The 21,922-nt window shown below is 43.4% G+C and overlaps 1 protein-coding gene and 1 pseudogene across 1 annotated transcript in view; one reads left to right on the top strand and one right to left on the bottom strand.

The window, feature by feature from the left end:
• LOC136515046 (kinesin-like protein KIN-13A) overlaps nt 1-21,197 on the top strand; it is a 37,719-nt gene extending 16,522 nt beyond the window's left edge. Inside the window, exons 7-12 of the mRNA XM_066508740.1 lie at nt 18,009-18,171; nt 18,732-19,067; nt 19,168-19,386; nt 19,472-20,081; nt 20,160-20,225; nt 21,015-21,197. Coding sequence (XP_066364837.1) covers nt 18,009-18,171; nt 18,732-19,067; nt 19,168-19,386; nt 19,472-20,081; nt 20,160-20,225; nt 21,015-21,197 — 1,577 coding nt within the window. The remainder of the gene's footprint in view (nt 1-18,008; nt 18,172-18,731; nt 19,068-19,167; nt 19,387-19,471; nt 20,082-20,159; nt 20,226-21,014) is intronic.
• On the bottom strand, nt 215-3,570 carry LOC136518202 (disease resistance protein Pik-2-like; annotated as a pseudogene).
• Nucleotides 21,198-21,922: the final 725 nt, after the last annotated feature.

Genomic DNA, 21,922 nt, shown 5'->3' on the forward strand with positions numbered 1-21,922 from the left:
GATTGAGCTAGGACTAATAATAATTCAAAGGAGAGGAGCTAGCTAGATTTAGTCCTGTACCACTTGAACCCCGTAGGTACTGTATGTATGAGATAAAGATTTTATTGTGACCATTATAAAGATAGAAAGACAGGATAGATAGGAAGTAATAGTAAATCAGAGCCAGTAGCATTTGAATTTTGAAAGCAAGTTCAAATGTGCATGCATGATCAGTTCATCGTACCTCTTGGTAGCGTGAGAGCATATATTCGCCCCCTACCCAGTTGGTTTGAAGGGAGGGATGTTTTGGATGGACTGCGGCCGCGTGCTCCAACGCAGCCTGCGCTTCCTGCACATCCCAAATGCTGGCATCTCCACAGTTCACTTTGGCTTTGACTCTCTGGAGCGAACTTCTTCCGAGGTTCTGGAAGCCAAGCAGCTTGTCAAAACCAAGATGCAGGTTCTCGTCTTTTAGGGACTGCACATGGACATCAAACTCAAGCGATTCAAGACTTGGCATGATAGTATTATTAGATGGTACCCTGCTGCTGTTGCACTCGCTGCCGCACAGATCAAACCAGATAGATGGACCGAGTATCTTTAAGAATCTCAACTTGCGAAAGTAGACAGGGTTACGAATCTTTATGCTAACTACTGATTCGGTGTAATCGGAATCCAGTTTGAGGCAACTGAGCTCTGGCAGCTTGGCAAGGGTCTCCATGTCCTGGTCTTTCACAACTACCACTTGCACTTCCAGATAGGAGACGTTTGGAGCAAGTGACGAGTTAATCCACGCCGGCAGTGTAAAGAACTCGAAGCAGTCCAAACGCAGCATACGGAGATGCCGACAGGACACCAATCCTGCATCGCTGCTCACCCAGTCCTTACTTTTACAATAACCCGAAATATCAAGTTCCTGGATATTGTGCAGATGGCCCAGGGACTCCAGCAAAGCACCCTCAGTTCCTTCAGTAATCGTAGTCACGAGCACCCTCAGTTCCTTCAGCAGGCCCAGCTCCTCCAAAAACTGCATTATTATAGCATCTTCACCTCACCTCCACACGTTATATGTAGCTCTTGCAGTGACGTGAGCTTACCGATCAAACCTGCTGGCACTATTATTCCCCAAGTACCAGCTCGTAGGCAAACAAGTTGCGTCAGAAGTCCCACCTCCTCCGGCAGCTCCTCTATCTCGGAGCCCCATAAATCCAGTGTTTGCAGAAACCTCAGATATCTTACCTCCCTAGGCAGCTCATCGATATTGCTACTGTCTAGTCTGAGGTACCTCAAGTGAAGTAAACTCCCAAGATGATTCCACGACACATCTTTGATGCAGTAGTCATTGTTGAAAACAGAACATCCTACCATTTCTACTACACGTAAAGATGGGAGGCGTGGGCATAATGCACAAAAATCACACTCACCGGCAAAAATGGATCTCACTTTCTCCACAGCGATGTTAGCCAGCTGGCCAACGTTGTGCTCTTCAACACACTGTAGGGCTAACCTGCGAGAAATGCTCCCCTGAAGTTTCTGTCGCTCACCACCATTCAATACAGTGACAAAATTTTCTTCACTCGATAATTGATGTATCAAATCAAGAACCATATCATGAACTGAGCATGCATCAACGTACCCTACACATAGTTTCTCCTGTGCCTGGATCATGTTTCTATTTATCAATTCATTAAAGTACCTCTCCCCAAGCTCAAATAATCCTACCCCTGCTGCTGCTGCTGCTTGTTCCTCAGAGATGAAACCTTCAGCGATCCACATCCATATCAATCTATTTTTCTCTATGATACAATCTTCCGGAAATACGCTTAGATACAACAAGCAAGCCTTTAGATGTGAAGGCAGATCATAGTAGCTAAAAGACAATATCCTTCTGGTATTATCTACGTCATCATTGCCTTTATGCCCAAAACCAATTGAGTTGTAGACCTTAGACCAGTCCTCTCCTGGTTTACTGGCCAACAAACTGGCTATTGTAATGATAGCAAGTGGCACGCCGCCACATTTCTTCAAAATTCTTTCACATGTCTCAGCCGGAAGACTGTCAAAATACTTCCCTTCACCGTCATCTATTCTTGCGTACAATAATTTTTCAGAGTTATCATGAGAAAGTGGCTGTGTTTTGTAAGCTTCATCAGCATATGCGGCAACTTCAGAAATGCGTGTAGTGATCACAAGTCTACTTCCACAATTACTTTCTTGAAGAGCACATCTGACTAATTTCCAGGTCTTCTTGTCCCATATATCATCAATAACAATCAAACACCTACATATTCACAAGACAGTTCAAGAAATAGTAAATAAATATACGAGACATCATTTATAGTTTTTTTTATTCGTATATCACCATTTCGGTTATGTTCCTTTCATCATTTTCCTTTATTAAAATAAATAAGATATAAAGAACCAATAATTGTGCAGTTACATAATCTAAAAGCGGTTATAATTATTGTCAGCAGTGAGCCAGTGATGAGTAGCAATGATTAATGAATCGGTGATCATATTAGCTCGTACCTCTTTTCCTTGACGAATTCGTTGAGTTTGCCCATGAGCTGATTTTCATCCAAACCCATTAATTTGGGACGAGTGTAAGTTTGCTCATCAAGGGCTATGAGAATGTCTCCAAAGACTTTCTTGATGTCAGGATTCTGACCCACTGGAACAAAAGCCCGGCACTCGAAGCGCGGTTTGAGGTGGTCATAGACAGCTTTGGCAAGAGTGGTCTTGCCTAGCCCTCCAAATCCAACGATAGAGAGGATCTTCATCTTTGTAGTACTAGACAGATCCACGTCGCCATCCCCTCGGGACAGCATATTTATGAGCTCGTTCCTTGGTCCCTCAATGCCAACAAGCTCCGTCGCCCTTTTGTATAGATTCACGATGCGAGGGTCGATGGTGTTTGCAGCTCCAGGGCTGGCAACAATGCTGTCAAGTTTGTACCGGTCACGCCTTGCTGCCAACTCCGCAAGCTTCTTGTAGATTTCTTGGATCTGGCTAGAGATGTTGCGGCGAGCCTTGCTCTTCTTGAACAGGCTGCTCACCTTTTTCCTGAGGCGGCGGAGCTTGTGTGTCTCAGTAGCAGGCTCAGGGGCATCGACGTGCACCAGAAATGCGTCGATGATGTCCTCCATGTCGTAGGACGCCTCCCTGACATCACGCGCCCAGAGCCTGACCAGCGCGTTGAGCTGGTCCGGTGGCATGTCGCTGATCTCGCGGAGGACGGCGTGCGCAGCCTCGAGCTCCCGTGAGAGATTCTGGACCTTCTTCTTCACGCCCTTCTGCAGGCCGTACTCCTCCTTGAGCAGCTCGCACAGCTTGGGGAGCAGGCTCCCCATCGCCCTCACCGCCAGCTCCATGCTTGCAATATCGATTGGTGGCTCCTGCACGCAGCAGCTTGCATTAAAAAGACTAGTAGTAAGCGGGGCTGATTTTTGTGTTGAAATTGAAAGCAAGGTAATGGTGGGCTCACCTAGATTCACCGCCTGTTCTTGGTCTGAGCCCTGTAGCTGTAGCAGGACAAAGCCAGACTGGTCGAGGAAGCCGCGCAGCAGCTGGATCTTCAGTTCACGCCCCTTGCAATGGTGGCTCCAAATGAAAAGAAAAATATATAGACTACTGTTCCATGTTCTTGAGATTGGAGCAAGCTGACAAGCCCGCGGGCCAAGACAATTTAAAATAACCAGAGAGAGAGAGAGCAGGCAGACAACTTTCCCAGTTGACGACAAGAGAAAAGGTGACCTTTTCATTTTTCAATTGCTTGATTAACGTGTGTGTGTCACGCAGAGCTATGAAGTTACACTGAAAAAGAAAAACAACTCTGCTTCCTCTGTGATGTGTCGGTAGTAATTTAGATGCAAACCAGCTCGCATGCTTGGGCCTTGTTTAGATGCATCCCAAATTCCAAGTTTTTTCACTCTCTCTCCATCACATCAATTTTTAGCCGCTTGCATGGAGTATTAAATGTAGGTAAAAAGAATAACTAATTACACAGTTTAGTTGGAAATCACGAGATGAATCTTTTGAGCCTAGTTGGTCCACGATTGGACAATATTTGTCAAATAAGACGAAAGTGGTACTATTTATCGGGTTGAAATTTTTTCGCAATCTAAACGAGGCCTTGATGAATGATGGCCGAAAACGCTGTGGTGGCCAAATGCTTTGGGGCAAACACTATCTCCCGGAATTGGAACAATGTTGGCGATGGTGTGATAACTAGTTGTCTTTTGGCAAGAAGTACCATGTTTGGGGAGTGGCAGCAGTTTGCTGGGCCATATGGAAATCTGGTAACAAAGCTTGCTTTGAAAAAAAAGAGAAATTTTACAATGGTTGAAAAAAAACATGAGTCATCCGTCGGACGAGATCGAACAATGCAAAAATAGAAGGTACCAATGTAAAAGTATCTAGATGTACTAAATAAGTAGGGATAGTTACAAAATTAGGTGGGGCTAGTACCAAAATATGCGGCGCTAGATTTATTTTTTATTTTATTATTTTTTCAGGTTATAGGTAAGTTGGTAATTTTAGCATCTTAGGAGAATCACGGACTGCTCCACCTCCATTGCTGTAGCAGCTCGTCCTTGCGCTCACGCGGCTGTCTCCTTTGCCTTTGCCGCCACAGCATCCTCATGGCGCGCAGTCCACGGTAGTCACCCTGGTGGGAACGGCACATGCTTCGCCGGTGGCGCTGCAACATCTGGTTGCGTCGCCTTTCACCGTAGCCCGAGGATGCTCAGTGTCAGCGGACGGTGCCGGTATGTTGATCACCACTGTTGCGTGCTCCTGCTCAAACAGCTCGCTTGGCTTCTAACAGTAATGGCACTATGGTAGCCTACTTTAGTCCCACCGCCTGGTCCCTGCTGAGCGCTCTCGGCCATGGCGCCATCCGATGCTCCGGCGAGCTGGGACCTCATCGCCAGCGACCTCGTCGTCGTGTGTCACGCCTCGGGCTGCCCGTGTCCGGCTCCCGCAGCAGCAGCATGCTGTGCAGCACGGCGAGGAGGCACGTGCCGACATCGGCCAGCATGGCCGCCCATAGCACGGGCCGCCACGCAATGGCCAGCGCGAGGACGGCGGCCTTGGCGCCCACGGAGACGAGCACGTTGGCGGCTTTCCTGGTTACAGCAGCCGTCTTAGGGGATCAAATCAAAGATGATGAAGACTGGTCTTTCACAACCATTGGGCGAGCTTCGGGGCTTAACGATGACGCAGAGGGGCTAGGGGAGAGGGTTACGTGAAGGGCATAACCTCTGTTACGTAATAAATACCCTCAATAAGATAAATTATTATTTAATAAATAATGTTTCTCAATTAGTTATTATTAGCTAATAAAAATAAACAAAAATGTACTTTGCCAACCATTATAAAAGATCTTTTTATATAGACCATTGGCTCCCTCGCTTGCATATGTCTAAGCAAGGTGGGACTAATAAAATTGAGGAGGAGGCTGGCTTGCTGCATGTGAGTTGGCTTGCAGCTTGTAGAGTGGGCCGTGGCTGGGCCTCTACGCCTATCAGTTCACCCAGACAAGATGTAAGAGTGATCCAGTTAACTGTAAGATATAGTGCTTATAAAAGAGACCATATTATAGTTAAATGTGAGATGTAGTGCTTATAAAAAATCAGCCAGACGAGACGTGAGAATGATCCAGTTAACTGTGAGATACACTGCTTATAAAAGAGTCCATATTATAGTTAAATGCGAGATGTAGTGCATATAAAAAATCTCCCAGACAAGACGTGAGAGATATAGTGCTTATAAAAGAGTCCATATTATAGTTAAATGCGAGACGTAGTGCTTATAAAAAGGTCTATAAAAACAGATGTTATATAACCTACATACGCTTGCCCATCCACCTACATAGGGATGAAAACAGATCGGATACGAACGGATATCGCTGATATCATATTTGTTTTCATATTTCATATTTATATATGTTTGGATTCGGATTCGGACATGGATAGCTACCGGATACATATACAAATATGGATTGTCTCAGTTACGAATACAAATAATGAGTAGGTTACGGATATGAATAATGAGTATCAAATACGGTATGAATCGAATTCGGAGAATATTGGATACAAATATCTATTCGAAAGAGTAAAAGCAATATATATCATAGGTGCGCAAACCATTACACCACTCTATGAGTCCATAATCCATCTAGATTAAGCCTAACAAGTAAAGCAACAAATAAGAGATAAGATTAAGCGTTATAAAATATTTTTATATTAATTTTCATTATTTATCTTGGAATACAAAATTTTTAAAACACGGAAGAGGAAAGAAATGCGAACCATCTAGGCGTACGTTTTTTTTTTTTTTGAGGGAACCATCTAGGCACACGTGTTCTCTAATCAACGTCGACTTCCAGTGCCAGACTCGCGCTCGTCAACGGACTTGGGCCGAGCTAAACGTTATTGGACCGCATAAAAAAAAACTAGCAGCAAGTTGTTGCCGTAGTCTACACTATGCAAAGCTCTGATGTCCAGGTACGCTATAAAATAGGAGGGGTGGGGGAGCGCACAAAGGCACATGGCCTCGTTCACGTGATGCGTGGTTTGAGGATGAAAAATGTACATCTACTATATACTATATATTACTGGAAGGCACAGTTATTAGGACCGGACCGGACATCAAACCGGTGAGGCTGTTGGTTCACTGGTCCAACCGTTAGGAACCAGTTGAACCGCCGGTTCAATTGTTTTGGACCGGATGAATTGGACCGTCCACAAATACTTTGAACCGGTACAACATAATGATATACAACATATAATTAACAACATATAGTTGGTCACATATATACCGATAAGATGATAAAAACACAATTATATAATCAACTTCCAACAAATCTAGTCACAAGTCCACAATTTTTTTGGTATTATAGAGTTTTTTTATAGGATATGCCAAAATATACCCATAGAAACATAGTACATGGAACACTTATTAATTAGTACAAAAAAGATCTAATAGTAATTCAAATATTCATTACTGTAAAACAATCTCAAATGCTAAAATAGAGTTCACCATTGTAAAGAGCTCGTTGAGATAGTCAAAATGGATATATTATTTGTTTAATTTAGAGATCATATAAAAAAGTTATGAAAATTTGAAATTCAAAAGGCAACACACATGAGCTGACGTTAGCAACACAAAAGTCAACAGCACATGCAGAGGCAAGGTATGCGCACTGTACAGGCTCCAAGCGCACACAGCGGCAGCAGCACTCATGCGGGCCCAGTGGCAGCTGCACAGGCGGGCACCTGGAGGCGACGCAAGGGAGCACACACGCCACCAATCCAGAGCCGGACGGTTTGACATGGAACCGGCCGGTTCACCGGTTCCTTAAAAAACCGTCCGGTTCAACCGGTTTTTAGCGGTCTGATTGCATGAACGGTCTTTTAAGTGAACCGAGTCAGTATAGTCTCTGGTTCGGTCTTTTACCGGTCCGACCGCCGGTCCGGTCCGGTCCAAATAACTAGGCTGGAAGGTGGCCGGACCGCTGGCTCAGTTCGATATATCCGATTTTTTACCTTGATTATACGATTTCCGGCGAGTATTCGATATCCGTATAAAGTATCCCTTTTAATATCCGTATTCAGAAAAATATCTGGATATCTGAATAACTGTCGTTCACATTTATTTGGTCGGATAAATGCCACGGATATTCAAATAACTATCCAATTAAGTGTTCACATTTATTCGGTGGGATAAATATTCGTACCATTTTCATCCCTACACTGCACTGGCACATTATTGATCATAGTAATAATATAATTGATTGATTATTGATGCAGTCCCTGCAATTCGGTATTCTCGTTGGGAATTTACCGGAAGAAGAAAAGGCAATGTTCAGGAAAAGCATTTATCTATTTGCTGATTTGGCAGGCCGCGATGGGCGGCGACTTGGGCGACGCCGTCATGGCGCGCTGGCTGCAGTCCGCGGGGCTGCAGCACCTCACCGCGGTGGGATGCCTGGGCTTGGCGGCGCTGGCGCGGGGAGCATGCTGTCGAGCCTGCTGATGCAGGTGAGGTTCCTCTCGCTTCTCCAGGGAGATGAATGCGTGCTCTATATGTTGGAATGCGGATCGTGATCGTGGCCGTCTTCGGCGCGTTCCGGTGCCGCGTGTTCCGGATCGGGTTGCTGTTGATGAGGCGTTGGAATCCCGCGACTCGCTTTAGGGGTTGTTGCTTTGCACGGAATCGATCGGGTTCAGCCTGGTTCATGAATAACTGGTTTGTCGTCTGGCGGTTCGGGCTACGTCAGCATGATTAGAATCTACAATCTTTTTCTAGGCTTTTTCACGCCTTATTAATCTAGGATTGTGATGAGCTGTATGAAATGCCTTGCCCATTAATTCACGGGCAAACCCACATTGTCTAACTGATAGCCATCTGTAAATATAAACATCTTTATCCATTGTGTAAACTTTTCTGTATTTTTATGTGGAGTTTGGAAAGAGAATCGTTAGAATGGAATCGAGGACTTAATTTTTGTTCTTTATGCTTTCCTTTAGGTGGTATTTTGATTGTTGATTACCATTTCTTTTGGAATGCCTTTGAATACCATACTCCTATGGGGAAAATAGTCTGACAAAATCAATAACAGACGATTTAATTCATGTGTTTATTGTTTGTTATATTAGAAATAGCATAGTTCAGATAAAAGGCAACTTGTACCAACTGCAGCAAGAAATGATCATGGACATATTGTGACCACCAACCATGCATGGTCACATCGAATATCATTTTGGTTTTCTTGGAAGTTGAGGCATCCAGGAAACCCTACTAACTTGAATCTAGTATGATTCTTGTGTAGTTGTGTTGACTGGGAGCACCAAGTTAAAACTAGAAACTAACTTTCAACACATATGCATATATCTGAGGTGCCTTATTTAGACCCTTGTTTGTTTGTGTGATGTAACTAAATAAATTCTTCTGTTTTCTTCTAACACTGTTTCCTTCAAGTATTGCTTACCACTACATAAAAGTATTATGGTTTTCCTAGTGATAGGATGTTTACATATGAATATACTCTCATACCATGTGCAATTGCATAAATGATGATCATCATTACTATTATTGTTTCATAGGGCTATGGGCCAGAGTCGACTGAGGAAAAGCAGAGGCTTTATACGCTTCTAAGAGGTCTAAATTTTAACGGAGAGTCTGCACCCACATCAATGTCTGAGCCTTACACGCCAACGGCTCAGAACTTTGGTGGTGCGAACCCTGTTGAGGGGTTTTATTCACCCGAACTTAGAGGGGAACTTGGTGCTGGACTTCTAGACCTTCATGCTATGGATGATACTGAGCTTCTATCTGAGGTATGCCTCGTAAACATTCGCGATTGCATGATCTATGTGCGAAAACAGTATTTCATATTGGTTCCTGAAGTGGCTTCATTCAGTCTACTTTAAGCTTATTATTTTTCTGTTGGCAGGATGTAGCATCGGAACCATTTGGGCCATCACCTTTTATGCCAAAGGATATCGATGATGATGATGAGGATGTGATATCAGGGAGTCAACAAGCCCCAGTAGATAATTATGGTGTGGTGACCAGTGAAAAAGAGAGCACTGCTAGAGAAAATAATGTAGCAAAGATTAAAGTAGTGGTATGTTAATCTTGTTCAAGTCAGTGATATGCTTGAATCTGGTTAATACTTGACATACCTGACTTAGTTCTTCACATTTTCAGGTAAGGAAAAGACCTTTGAACAGAAAGGAGCTATCTCGTAAGGAAGAAGACATCATAACTGTGCAGGATTCATCATGTTTGACAGTCTACGATGATGAGGACACCACGAGTACATCTACACCAGCAGCACCTCAGGCGCCTCCAGTTGATCATCTAGGGCCAATCACTCGGGCCCGTGCGAGAGAATTAAACTTCATCATGCTGTTAAGGAACGAAGGGCCAGCGGAATAAGAAGATGGCCCAACAGGGCAGCCCAGGTGGGGCGCCTAGGGCTGGGAGCCGCCGCCTTTCCCCTGGTGGCGCCCCCCCTCCTGCCGTCGATCTGGACTCCAGGGGCTGCGCCCCCTTTATTTAGTCGGAGTCCCTTTTGTTTACAACTCGAGTTTTGTTTTACATCTAGCTTTAGCTACTCTCGAACACGGCAATTCCGCGCCGTCTTTGTGTGATTCAGAACTCCACCTTCGAGCGATAATTGTGATTGCTCGCGTCTTTTTCTTGTTCGTTTTTCGATTGCGTGCAGGAAACGATCTTCGTGATCAGGCTGATCTCGCACCGGCGAGGTTGGTAACCATCGGGAGTTGGTTCAGCGATTGCATTGGCGCTTCGGGTTCGCTCGTCGTAGTCGGATCGTGAGGGTCTACTTCCACCAGATCGAAATTATCTCCACTCACCGAAAGATCGGGCACTCCCCTACTATCAAGTGGTATCAGATTTCCAGGTTGATCGGTGAGCTTTATCGAGTGTTTTCCCGATTCATATTTGTTCATTACCTAGAGTCCACAAAAGCCAAAAAAAATATTTTACTTTCCGCTGTCCTATCAACCTTTGTGCCTTTGCAATTTCGTTCCAGTTTCGCATTGTTGAGTTTGTTTCCGTGGTCGAGTCTTGTTGCTGGTTTAGGATTGTGTTCGTGGTCGTAGTTCAACCGCACCGTTGCTATTCTTTGTTTCCGTCGCTATCCCACCCACCGTTCCCAAACAACAAGTCGAAGCCACCATATTACTCGACTTGCCCCCGCTAGCCGCCTTGTGTGATCTCTCGCCGCCGCGCTAACCCTAGATAGGTTGCCAGCCGCTGTTATTTCTCCTGCATCGCAGCCCTCCTTACATCATCTGGCGCCTACCTACTGCTGTTAGTCACAGGGACGATTGATCCTGTGATCGGTGTTGGAGTTTAGGGACGCTTTGCCCTAACTGCCGCCGCCGTGTTGTGCCTTCCGAAAAACATAACTTGAGATACCTTCGGTAAAACAGGCATAACTTTTCGCTCGTTTGTCAGAAAAATCTGAAATTTTTTGTGGAGCATCTCGACACCATTTGGAGCCGACCCAAACTACCTTTGGTCTGTTTGGTTTCGTCAAAATCCCCAAAAAAATTCGGGAAAATATAGAAAAAAAATTGTCAAGGGTTTTGCACGTTTTTCAGAGAACGTGTTGTTTTTCTGTAGGCCACATAACACCTCAGTTGTAGGTGCCAATTTTTGTGGTTGCATCTTTTGTGATCCTTGTTCAGAGAAAAATAAAAAAAAATAGTGCAAAAAAAAAAAAGTTGATTCCTACTAGTACCTTTTGGAAAAAAAAAGAAAAATCCGGGCTATTTGCTTGTTCTGTGAGTTCTTTCCATCGTCCTTTGTTTCACCTTGTTGCGCTACGTCTAGGACACGTCTTAGCCAGCACTTGTGACTTGTACTTTGGATACTTATTGAACATTCGCTAATCTGCATTCGTTAATTGCTAATCCTTGACTTGAGTGCGGCCTACCCAGAACTCCACATAGTTCTACGACGAGCTGACTTTGTTTCCAGGCAATCGCTGCTCCAATCTTTCGCGAGTTCCTCCGGTCGGTTGTGGGTCGCCCCTGTGTGCTAGGTAAGAACGGATAAGACATTGATAACAGCACTAGTGTGAGCGCCTTGTGAACCGTTACACCCTATTTTGGCATCGGTTTTGTGTTTGCGCTAACCATGGCAGGCGACGGCGACGACGTGAAGGATGAGCTGCAGGACATGCGGACACAGATTGATGGACTTGCCACCGACATCAAGACGATGCATGAACGGATGGATTCCACGGTCACTACGGCGAACGAGCGGTTCGATCAGCTAGACCTCTCGCAGACAGCCACCAAGACCACGCTCGACACCATCGTGTCACGCCTCGACTCATTGAGCACGCTGGTCGCAGATCTCCAGAACGATTATGTTGGTGACACGGAGCAGGACGGTGGAGACCGTCAAGGCCGCGCTCGCCGTGTGCCACGCCGTCCCGGTAATGATTCTTTTGCTAAGATAAAATTTAAAATTCCATCTTTTAATGGCAAATATGATCCTGCTGCATATCTTGATTGGGAATTAGAAGTCGACCAGAAATTTTCATGCTATGATATTCCTGCTAATTCTCAAGTTAAAGCTGCTATTAGTGAATTTACTGATTTTGCTTTAATCTGGTGGCGTGAATATAAACAAAAACATCCCGCTACAGTTCCAACCACATGGGATCAATTAAAAGCTGCTATGCGATACAGATTTGTACCTTCTTATTATGCTCGCGATTTGCTTAATAAAATGCAATGTTTTCAGCAAGGTTCACAATCTGTAGAGGACTATTACCAGGAATTGCAAAAAGGCATGATTCGGTGTGGGTTAGTTGAGGAAAACGATGCTGCTATGGCACGTTTTCGTGGTGGTTTAAACCGTGAAATTCAGGATATACTTGATTACAAAGAGTATTATGATATGACCACATTATTTGAATTTGCTTGCAAAGCTGAACGTCAAATACAGGGACGCCGCTCGAAGCCATATTCTAACTCTTTTGCAGGACGAAGCTCGACATCCGGTTCAGCACCCGCGCCCCCTGCACCGTCCACACCCACCACTACACCACGTGAGCGGGCAGCCACTTCTGCAGGTACTCCTCCGTCCACAGGTGCAGTTCCTTCCACACGCCGCACACGGGATATTCAGTGCTTTCGTTGCCAAGGATTTGGCCATGTGTCTCGGGAATGTCCGAACAAGCGTGCCTTGCTCATTCGTGATGATGGTGAGTATTCTTCCGCTAGTGATTCTGACGATATTCAACCCGCTATGCTTGCCACTGACCATGCAGCAAAGACGGACGTACATGTCAACCCGGACGACGCCGATAGGTATGAAAGTCTTGTTGTGCAGCGTGTTCTTAGTACACAGGTCGCTACGCCTGAGACGAATCAGCGACACACTCTTTTCCATACCAAGGGCGTTGTGCAAGAGCGATCCATTCGCATCATCATCGACAGCGGCAGCTGCAACAATTTGGCGAGTACCGCGCTGGTTGAGAAGTTGTCTTTACCCACTCGTAAGCATCCACATCCATATCACATTCAATGGCTTAATGATGGTGGGAAAATTAGAATTACTCGTTCGGTCCGTGTTCCTTTCTCCATGGGTGCTTATTCTGATTTTGTCGATTGTGATGTTATTCCCATGGAAGTATGCTCTCTGTTACTTGGGCGACCTTGGCAATATGATACTGATAGCTTGCATCATGGTCGTTCCAATCACTATTCTCTCATGTTTAAGGGTCAAAAAATAATTATACATCCAATGACACCTGAACAAATTCTTAAAGATGATCTTGCTCGAGCTGCTAAAACTGCTAAACAACTTGCACCATCGACCTCTGTTAATTCTGAAATCAAGTTAAATGCTCCTGTTTTGCTTGCTACACGTGCTGATTTTGATAAGTTACACGATGCTACTTTGCCATGCTATGCCCTTATATGCTCTCGTGTGCTCGTTTCCCTTGATGATACACCGTCTTTGGATATTCCCCCTGCTGTTGCTAACATTTTGCAGGAGTACGCTGATGTCTTTCCAAAAGATTTGCCACCAGGCCTTCCACCACTTCGTGGCATTGAGCACCAGATCGACCTCATTCCCGGCGCACAGCTCCCGAACCGCGCCCCGTACCGTACAAATCCGGATGAGACAAAGGAGATCCAGCGACAGGTACAGGCGTTGCTTGACAAGGGTTATATTCGTGAGTCTCTTAGCCCTTGCTCTGTTCCTGTGTTACTTGTTCCAAAGAAAGATGGCTCTTGGCGTATGTGTGTAGACTGTCGTGCTATTAATAACATTACCATTCGCTACCGATATCCTATACCACGCCTTGATGATATGCTAGATGAGCTTAGTGGTGCCATTATTTTTACTAAGATTGATTTGCGTAGTGGCTACCATCAGATTCGCATGAAATTAGGTGATGAATGGAAAACGGCTTTTAAAACGAAATTTGGGTTATATGAATGGTTGGTTATGCCGTTTGGTTTGACGAATGCTCCCAGCACTTTTATGCGTTTGATGAATGAAGTTCTGAGGCCCTTCATAGGATTGTTTGTAGTTGTCTATTTTGATGATATCCTTATTTACAGCAAGTCTATGGAAGAGCATTTAGACAATTTGCGTGCTGTTTTTGATGCGTTGCGTGCGGCCAATTTATTTGCTAACATCGAAAAATGCATGTTTTGCACACAACGTGTCTCGTTTCTTGGCTATGTTGTTACTCCACAGGGCATTGAGGTGGATAGCAGCAAGATCGATGCCATTCGGGCGTGGCCTACACCGACGACGGTCACACAAATTCGAAGCTTTCTTGGCCTTGCAGGTTTCTACCGCAGGTTTGTTCGTGATTTTAGCTCCATTGCAGCGCCTCTACATGAGCTTACAAAGAAGGATGTCCCCTTTGCTTGGAGTGATTCGCAAGAGGTTGCGTTCAGCACCTTGAAAGATAAGTTAACCAATTCTCCTCTCTTGCAGTTGCCTGATTTTACTAAAGTGTTTGAGCTTGAATGTGATGCTAGCGGTATTGGGCTAGGTGCTGTTTTGTTACAAGAAGGAAAACCTGTTGCCTATTTTAGCGAGAAATTAAGTGGTGCTAGCTTGAATTATTCTACTTATGATAAGGAGCTTTATGCTTTAGTGCGCACTTTGCATACTTGGCAGCACTACCTTTGGCATCGCGAGTTTATAATTCATTCTGATCATGAGGCTTTAAAACATATTCGTACCCAAACAAACCTGAACCGTCGTCATGCTAAATGGGTAGAATTCATTGAGTCTTTTCCTTACATTATTAAACACAAGAGCGGGAAAGAAAATGTTATTGCTGATGCTTTGTCTCGTCGCTATACCATGCTATCACAGTTAGATTTTAAAATTTTTGGCCTGCAAACTGTGAAGGATCAATATGTGGATGATGCTGATTTTAAAGATGCTTTTGCCCATTGTATTCATGGCAAACCATGGGGCAAATTTCACATACAGGACGGGTTCCTGTTTCGCGCTAACAAGCTGTGTGTTCCAGCTAGCTCGGTTCGTCGTTTGTTGTTACAGGAAGTGCATGGAGGCGGTCTCATGGGGCACTTTGGCGTCTACAAGACGCATGAGGTGCTGGCTGCTCATTTCTTTTGGCCCCGGATGCGCGCTGATGTTGAGCGCCTTGTTGCACGTTGCAATACTTGCCAGAAAGCTAAGTCACGATTGAACAACCATGGTTTGTACATGCCTTTGCCTGTTCCTACTTCCCCTTGGCTTGATATTTCTATGGACTTTGTTTTGGGATTGCCTCGAACTAAGAAGGGGAGGGACAGTATTTTTGTGGTTGTTGATCGTTTCTCCAAAATGGCTCATTTTATACCTTGTCATAAGACTGATGATGCTAGCAATATTGCTGAATTGTTCTTTAAAGAGATTATTCGTTTGCATGGTATTCCAAATACAATAGTCTCTGATCGTGATGCTAAGTTTCTCAGTCATTTTTGGAGATCACTGTGGAATAAAATGGGAACTAAATTGCTGTTTAGCACTACTTGTCACCCTCAGACTGATGGGCAAACTGAGGTGGTTAATCGAACTTTGTCAACCATGCTTAGGGCTGTTTTAGATAAAAACTTGAAACGTTGGGAGGATTGCTTGCCTCATGTTGAGTTTGCTTATAATCATGCAACGCATTCTTCTACAAAAATGTGTCCCTTTCAGATTGTTTATGGTTATATTCCTCGAGCGCCCATTGATTTGTTTGCTCTTGATGCTGAGGACGCTCCACACATAGATGCCGCTGCACATATTGATCAAATGATTAGCTTGCATGAACAAACTAAACAAAACATTGCTACTGCTAATGCTAAATATCAGGTTGCGGGTAGTAAAGGGAGAAAACATGTTACTTTTGAACCGGGTGATCTGGTTTGGTTGCATTTAAGAAAGGATCGTTTTCCTACTTTACGTCGTTCTAAATTGATGCCACGTGCTGCTGGTCCTTTTAAAGTACTAACCAAGATTAATGATAATGCTTACATCCTTGACCTGCCTGCGGAGTTTGGTGTTTCCACGAGTTTTAATGTTGCAGATTTGAAACCTTATGCGGGCGAAGATGAGGAGTTGCCGTCGAGGACGACTTCAATTCAAGAAGGGGAGGATGATGAGGACACCACGAGTACATCTACACCAGCAGCACCTCAGGCGCCTCCAGTTGATCATCTAGGGCCAATCACTCGGGCCCGTGCGAGAGAATTAAACTTCATCATGCTGTTAAGGAACGAAGGGCCAGCGGAATAAGAAGATGGCCCAACAGGGCAGCCCAGGTGGGGCGCCTAGGGCTGGGAGCCGCCGCCTTTCCCCTGGTGGCGCCCCCCCTCCTGCCGTCGATCTGGACTCCAGGGGCTGCGCCCCCTTTATTTAGTCGGAGTCCCTTTTGTTTACAACTCGAGTTTTGTTTTACATCTAGCTTTAGCTACTCTCGAACACGGCAATTCCGCGCCGTCTTTGTGTGATTCAGAACTCCACCTTCGAGCGATAATTGTGATTGCTCGCGTCTTTTTCTTGTTCGTTTTTCGATTGCGTGCAGGAAACGATCTTCGTGATCAGGCTGATCTCGCACCGGCGAGGTTGGTAACCATCGGGAGTTGGTTCAGCGATTGCATTGGCGCTTCGGGTTCGCTCGTCGTAGTCGGATCGTGAGGGTCTACTTCCACCAGATCGAAATTATCTCCACTCACCGAAAGATCGGGCACTCCCCTACTATCATACGAGCCTAAGCTGATGGTATCTATGACTCATCTTCAGGAAGTTTTGTTGTGCTTATATAAAGCTACAACCATTTCTTTAGATTCTTTTCATGGTTATGGAAATCAACCATTTTACACTTAAATGTCTATTTGATGCATTAGATGGTCAACATAGGTAGAGATACTCTAACTCTTTTATGGTGGTACTTCATGGCCATGAACAATGTACTCGTGTGCTTACCGTGTTACTTTCTTGCTGCTAGTCATATAACTATGTATCAAAACCTGGAATACTGATACTATTCCATGCCTACCATGCTAGATAGCTACCATATGGGTACTGTAGACATGTAGCTTTCCAGTGTTGTGTGCATATATTTGTGTTGGGGCGTGCCTGTTCCTTTGGAATGGGCAGGAAGAGTTTGTGACCATTTTGGTTTAATATGTTCTAATTTGGTGGTAACTTAATGTCTCCTGTTGACTATCATGTTGGGTTTAACATTGCTGCTATACATTCCTGAGCTTATTAATGAACCTATGCAGTGAACCTGTGGTGCTTAAAAGAATCCTTTAGAACATTTATCGAGAAAAAAAGCATCAAACTAACTGAAATTCTGCTTGTTTTCCTTCACAGCTATATATATATGTTTTCCGAAACAGCTCTAAAATAATTCTGAAATGCTGTAGGATAAACTTGAATTCATAATCTTAAGATTTCACGAGTACTTCTTTAGACCTGTTTTTCCTACTTTTATGATGTCTGCTAACATATTCTTTCCACTGAAAGGTGGATCTGACAGCCTATGTGGAGAAGCATGAATTTTGTTTCAATGCTGTCCTCGACGAACATGTTTCCAATGATGAGGTGTTGCTCTTTCTTATCTGTTTTTTCTCTCGAACAAGGAGGAGAGTGTAAGATCAAAATAATTATCATTTAATTTACAGTTAACCTTATGGAATTTTCTGGACAGGTTTACCATGAAACAGTTGAGCCCATAATTCCAATTATATTTCAGAGATCAAAAGCAACATGCTTTGCTTATGGCCAAACAGGTTAGATAATACATTCTGTTATTACAGGGTTATCAATATACTCCCTCCGTTCCAAATTATAAGACGCTTTGACTTTTTTGGTACATCAATTTTGCTGGATGTACCAAAAAAGTCAAAGCGTCTTATAATTTGGAACGGAGGGAGTATATTTTTATGCATAATTGCATTGTGGTTTCTTATAGTTTCTGTTGACCTACCATCTGTCGAATTCGTGAACAGGCAGTGGCAAGACATACACAATGCAGCCTCTGCCTCTGAGAGCTGCACAAGACATGGTTCGTCTATTGCACCAACCTGTCTATCGGAATCAGAATTTTAAGTTGTGGCTTAGCTATTTTGAAATATATGGTGGGAAACTCTTTGATCTTCTATCTGACAGAAGGTTAGTTTTTGGATTTTCTTTTTTTGGTTACGTGACCTGCTTAAATATTTAAAAATGGCATACGTTTCTACCTTCATGATTCTGATGTATTGAATACCACACTATCACATTGTCTTTTTTCCTTCTTCCTGGTTGTGTGTGGGTGAACTTGTGCATGTGTGTGCTTGTTGCTCGTATTCATGATCTCTGGTGCGACCGTGCGAGTGTTGAAGCATGTCTCTACTTCAAAGTATCTATTCTTCATCTATACTGTTAGCCTTGAACCATTATTTGTTTGGATGAGAAATCCATGTTTTCGGATATTAGGTAGAAATGCCGCTTGATGCTTTGTAAAACAGCATCATTGTACATTTTTGAAACGCTGTTAAAGTTCCCTTTGACGTAACCTACATTTTTCATCATTTACTGAAAGGAAATATTTATGTCTGAAACAATGGCACTTCCTTTTGGATTTTGAAGATTTAACTTATTGTTTGAAATATGGGCCTAAAAATTGTTTTTGGGATGTTCTGGTCAGCTTATTTTACCTGAACTGAAATGTTCTATCCTTTGTTTTATAGGCAACTACTGATGAGGGAAGATGGCAAGAAACAAGTTTGCATTGTTGGTCTACAGGAATTTGAGGTTTCTGACATTCAGATCGTCAAGGAATATATTGAAAGAGGAAATGCAGCCAGGAGCACAGGGTCAACAGGGGCCAATGAGGAGTCATCAAGGTCACATGCTATTCTGCAACTTGCTGTGAAGAAGCACATCATTGTAAAAGATACCAGGAGACAGAGAGATCGTGATGCTAATGAAGCTAAAAATACAAAGGCTGTGGGGAAAATATCATTTATTGATCTTGCTGGAAGTGAGCGTGGTGCTGATACTACCGACAATGATAGACAGACAAGGTGTTGGTTATGTCTCTATAGAATTGCACTCCTTTATTGATTTCTCAAGCTCCTTTGCCATCTCACTTATTTTAACCATCAACTTGTTATCATATATCAGGATTGAGGGAGCAGAGATAAATAAAAGTCTGTTAGCTCTCAAGGAATGCATTCGAGCTCTTGATAATGATCAGATACACATTCCTTTCAGAGGAAGCAAGCTTACAGAGGTTCTTCGTGACTCATTTGTTGGTAACTCTAGGACAGTGATGATTTCTTGCATTTCTCCAAACGCAGGTTCATGTGAACACACACTAAATACCTTGAGATACGCTGATAGGTAACAATGCTATATCCAAGTGATATACATGATTTGTTTGTTTCAAAAATGCTTCCTGTCATTAACTTGAATTAAATAATAACAGGGTCAAAAGTCTCTCCAAGGGCGGAAACACAAGAAAAGAGCAGTCCACAGGACCAACTACCACTTCTAGCCGGGAGTCTTCGTCAGCTCCATCATATCCATTGCCTGCTGAAGCTGAAGAAATTCCTAATCAGATTCAAGAGAAGAGACCAGTTGATACTTACCGGAAGGGCACTGAAAATTTGATCTCCAACGTTTCTGTGGAGCCTGACAGAAATTCCTTTAGTATGATTCCAAGTTATTCTAATAGAGGGAGAGAAGAAAACAGCGCAACATCTGGTAATGACAGGGAGAGGTATGATTTGAAGTCCAGCCAAACTGCTTACACTAGTAAGGCACAGTTGGTTCAGAATTCAGCAAACACACAGGAGGAGGAGAAAGTCACAAAAGTCTCACCTCCTCGGACAATGTCTTATAGAGAAGACAAATCTGATAGGCAGAGCAATTACATGAAAAAGGATAATGGTCCTCAGACAGGTCGGGCTGGGTATAAGATGCAGCAGGCAAAGCAGCTGCAACAGCAGCAAAGGCCAGCATCTGCTTCAGCTTCATCAAGGCAATCTGAAAAGGAAAGTTCTTGTGATGATGTAGAAATTGATGCAATTCTTGAGGTAAAGACAATTCATGAAAATGCTGTGTGATTTTATCCTGCATTGAGATGTGTTGCTAAGCTTTCTTTTGTATGTTAGGAAGAGGAGGCCCTCATAGCAGCTCATAGGAAGGAAATCGAGAATACTATGGAGATCGTGCGGGAAGTAAGTTTTAATCTACTGAATAATGTCCATGATAATGTTCTTAGATTGACAGCTGTATACATACAATAAGTCATCTTACTGTATACTACCACCTCGATTTCAGAATGTATGGCGAATTAGAATTTGAAAAAGCCAGACTGTAAGCTTTGATCATCAATTAGTTAAAATCTATCTATGTTTACTTGTTTAGTGGACAAAAAGATATATAATTAGATTTGTACTCCATGCCAAAACCGATGCGAATAGTGCTTAGTCAAATGATTTGAAGTTTGACCAAATTTATATAAAAAGATGCTAATATTATCATACTAATTAAGTATCATTAGAAGCATCATAAAAATAATATTTTTAATATTTTCTATGAACTCCGTCAAACTTAAGATAGTTTGACTTTGACAAGACCTAGAATTGTATCCTTTTTGGGACGGAGGTAGTATTTCACATGCCTTTTAGTAACATAGTTTTGTAGTAATTGATATTATATTGTAAGAGAATCAATGGACAAATCGTACCTTGATAGATTCTTTTAATTATATAATACGCCTTATTATAATGATATTTGTGTGTTCATAGGAAGAAATGTGATTAGCTAGTACACATATATGCACATACATGTCCAGTTATCATAAAGAGGGGACCATATAGTTTGTGAATTAATGTTAAGCTGTCTATTTGCTTTTGACTTCCTTGTTTGTTCTTTTGTTTTAAGGTCACTGGTTGATAATACCGCTATTTCACAGCGCTGTTCATTTTGCCATGCTGCTTAAACACATGCTTTATTTTTCTCAGGAGATGAACCTTTTAGCAGAAGTTGATCAACTAGGTAGCCTGATTGACAACTATGTGGCCCAACTCAGCTTTTTGCTGTCACGCAAGGCTGCAGGTTTGGTCAGCCTCCACGCACGCTTGGCACGGTTCCAGCACCGCCTCAAAGAGCAAGAGATCCTTAGCTGCAAGAAACCTTCTAGATAGTATGATCGGCAATGGCTCTGGCCTTTTGCCTGGTAATCTGATTGCTTGGAGCTCAGTTGTGGTCTCAGTTGTTTTTTACCTGTGCGCTCCAGTAAATGCTAGTCCCAAGCAAGGCAGTGATAGAAGACACATGGGAGTGGCTTAGGGCGGTCTTGATGTTGAGGCCGTGGTCCTGGTTGATATCACCTGCACACTTTGGGTTGTCAGGGTTGATAACCAGTTTGGTAATAGTCCTTTTTGCAGTGGGGCTGCTTGCTGTGCTTTTTTTGGCGGATGTATGGCTTGCCCACTTTGCCTCTTTCTTTTCCCCATTTTGTACGAGGAATTGGAACTGTTGTTTGCAGATATCAGTGGGTCTGATTTTTGCCGTGGGGTCTTTGTGGAAACTGATACATTGTTGTATATTCATTACTGATATTATTTGCATTGAGGAAGGAAAGGATGAGTAAACGGTGAAGCCCTTGAAATGGCCTTTTCCCCATTTCTTTTGAGTGAAAACAAGGAACACCAACTGTAGTATATAAGTAACTTCCCCATTTGTAACAGTGACAGTCTGCATTCTCTGAGACTGACCTTTTCTTATGATTTTTTTTTCTGGACAAACTCCAAATGTTTAGAAGGGCACTCATTTGTCTCCAACCTGAGGTATAAATCAGGTTGAAACTCATGGGTTTTTTCGTGGTCCTAAGCTTCAATAGGTTTAGGGTCTTTTGGTTAGCGGTGGT

Source organism: Miscanthus floridulus, chromosome 17, assembly GCF_019320115.1.
Source record: "Miscanthus floridulus cultivar M001 chromosome 17, ASM1932011v1, whole genome shotgun sequence".
Taxonomy (NCBI): Eukaryota; Viridiplantae; Streptophyta; class Magnoliopsida; order Poales; family Poaceae; genus Miscanthus; species Miscanthus floridulus.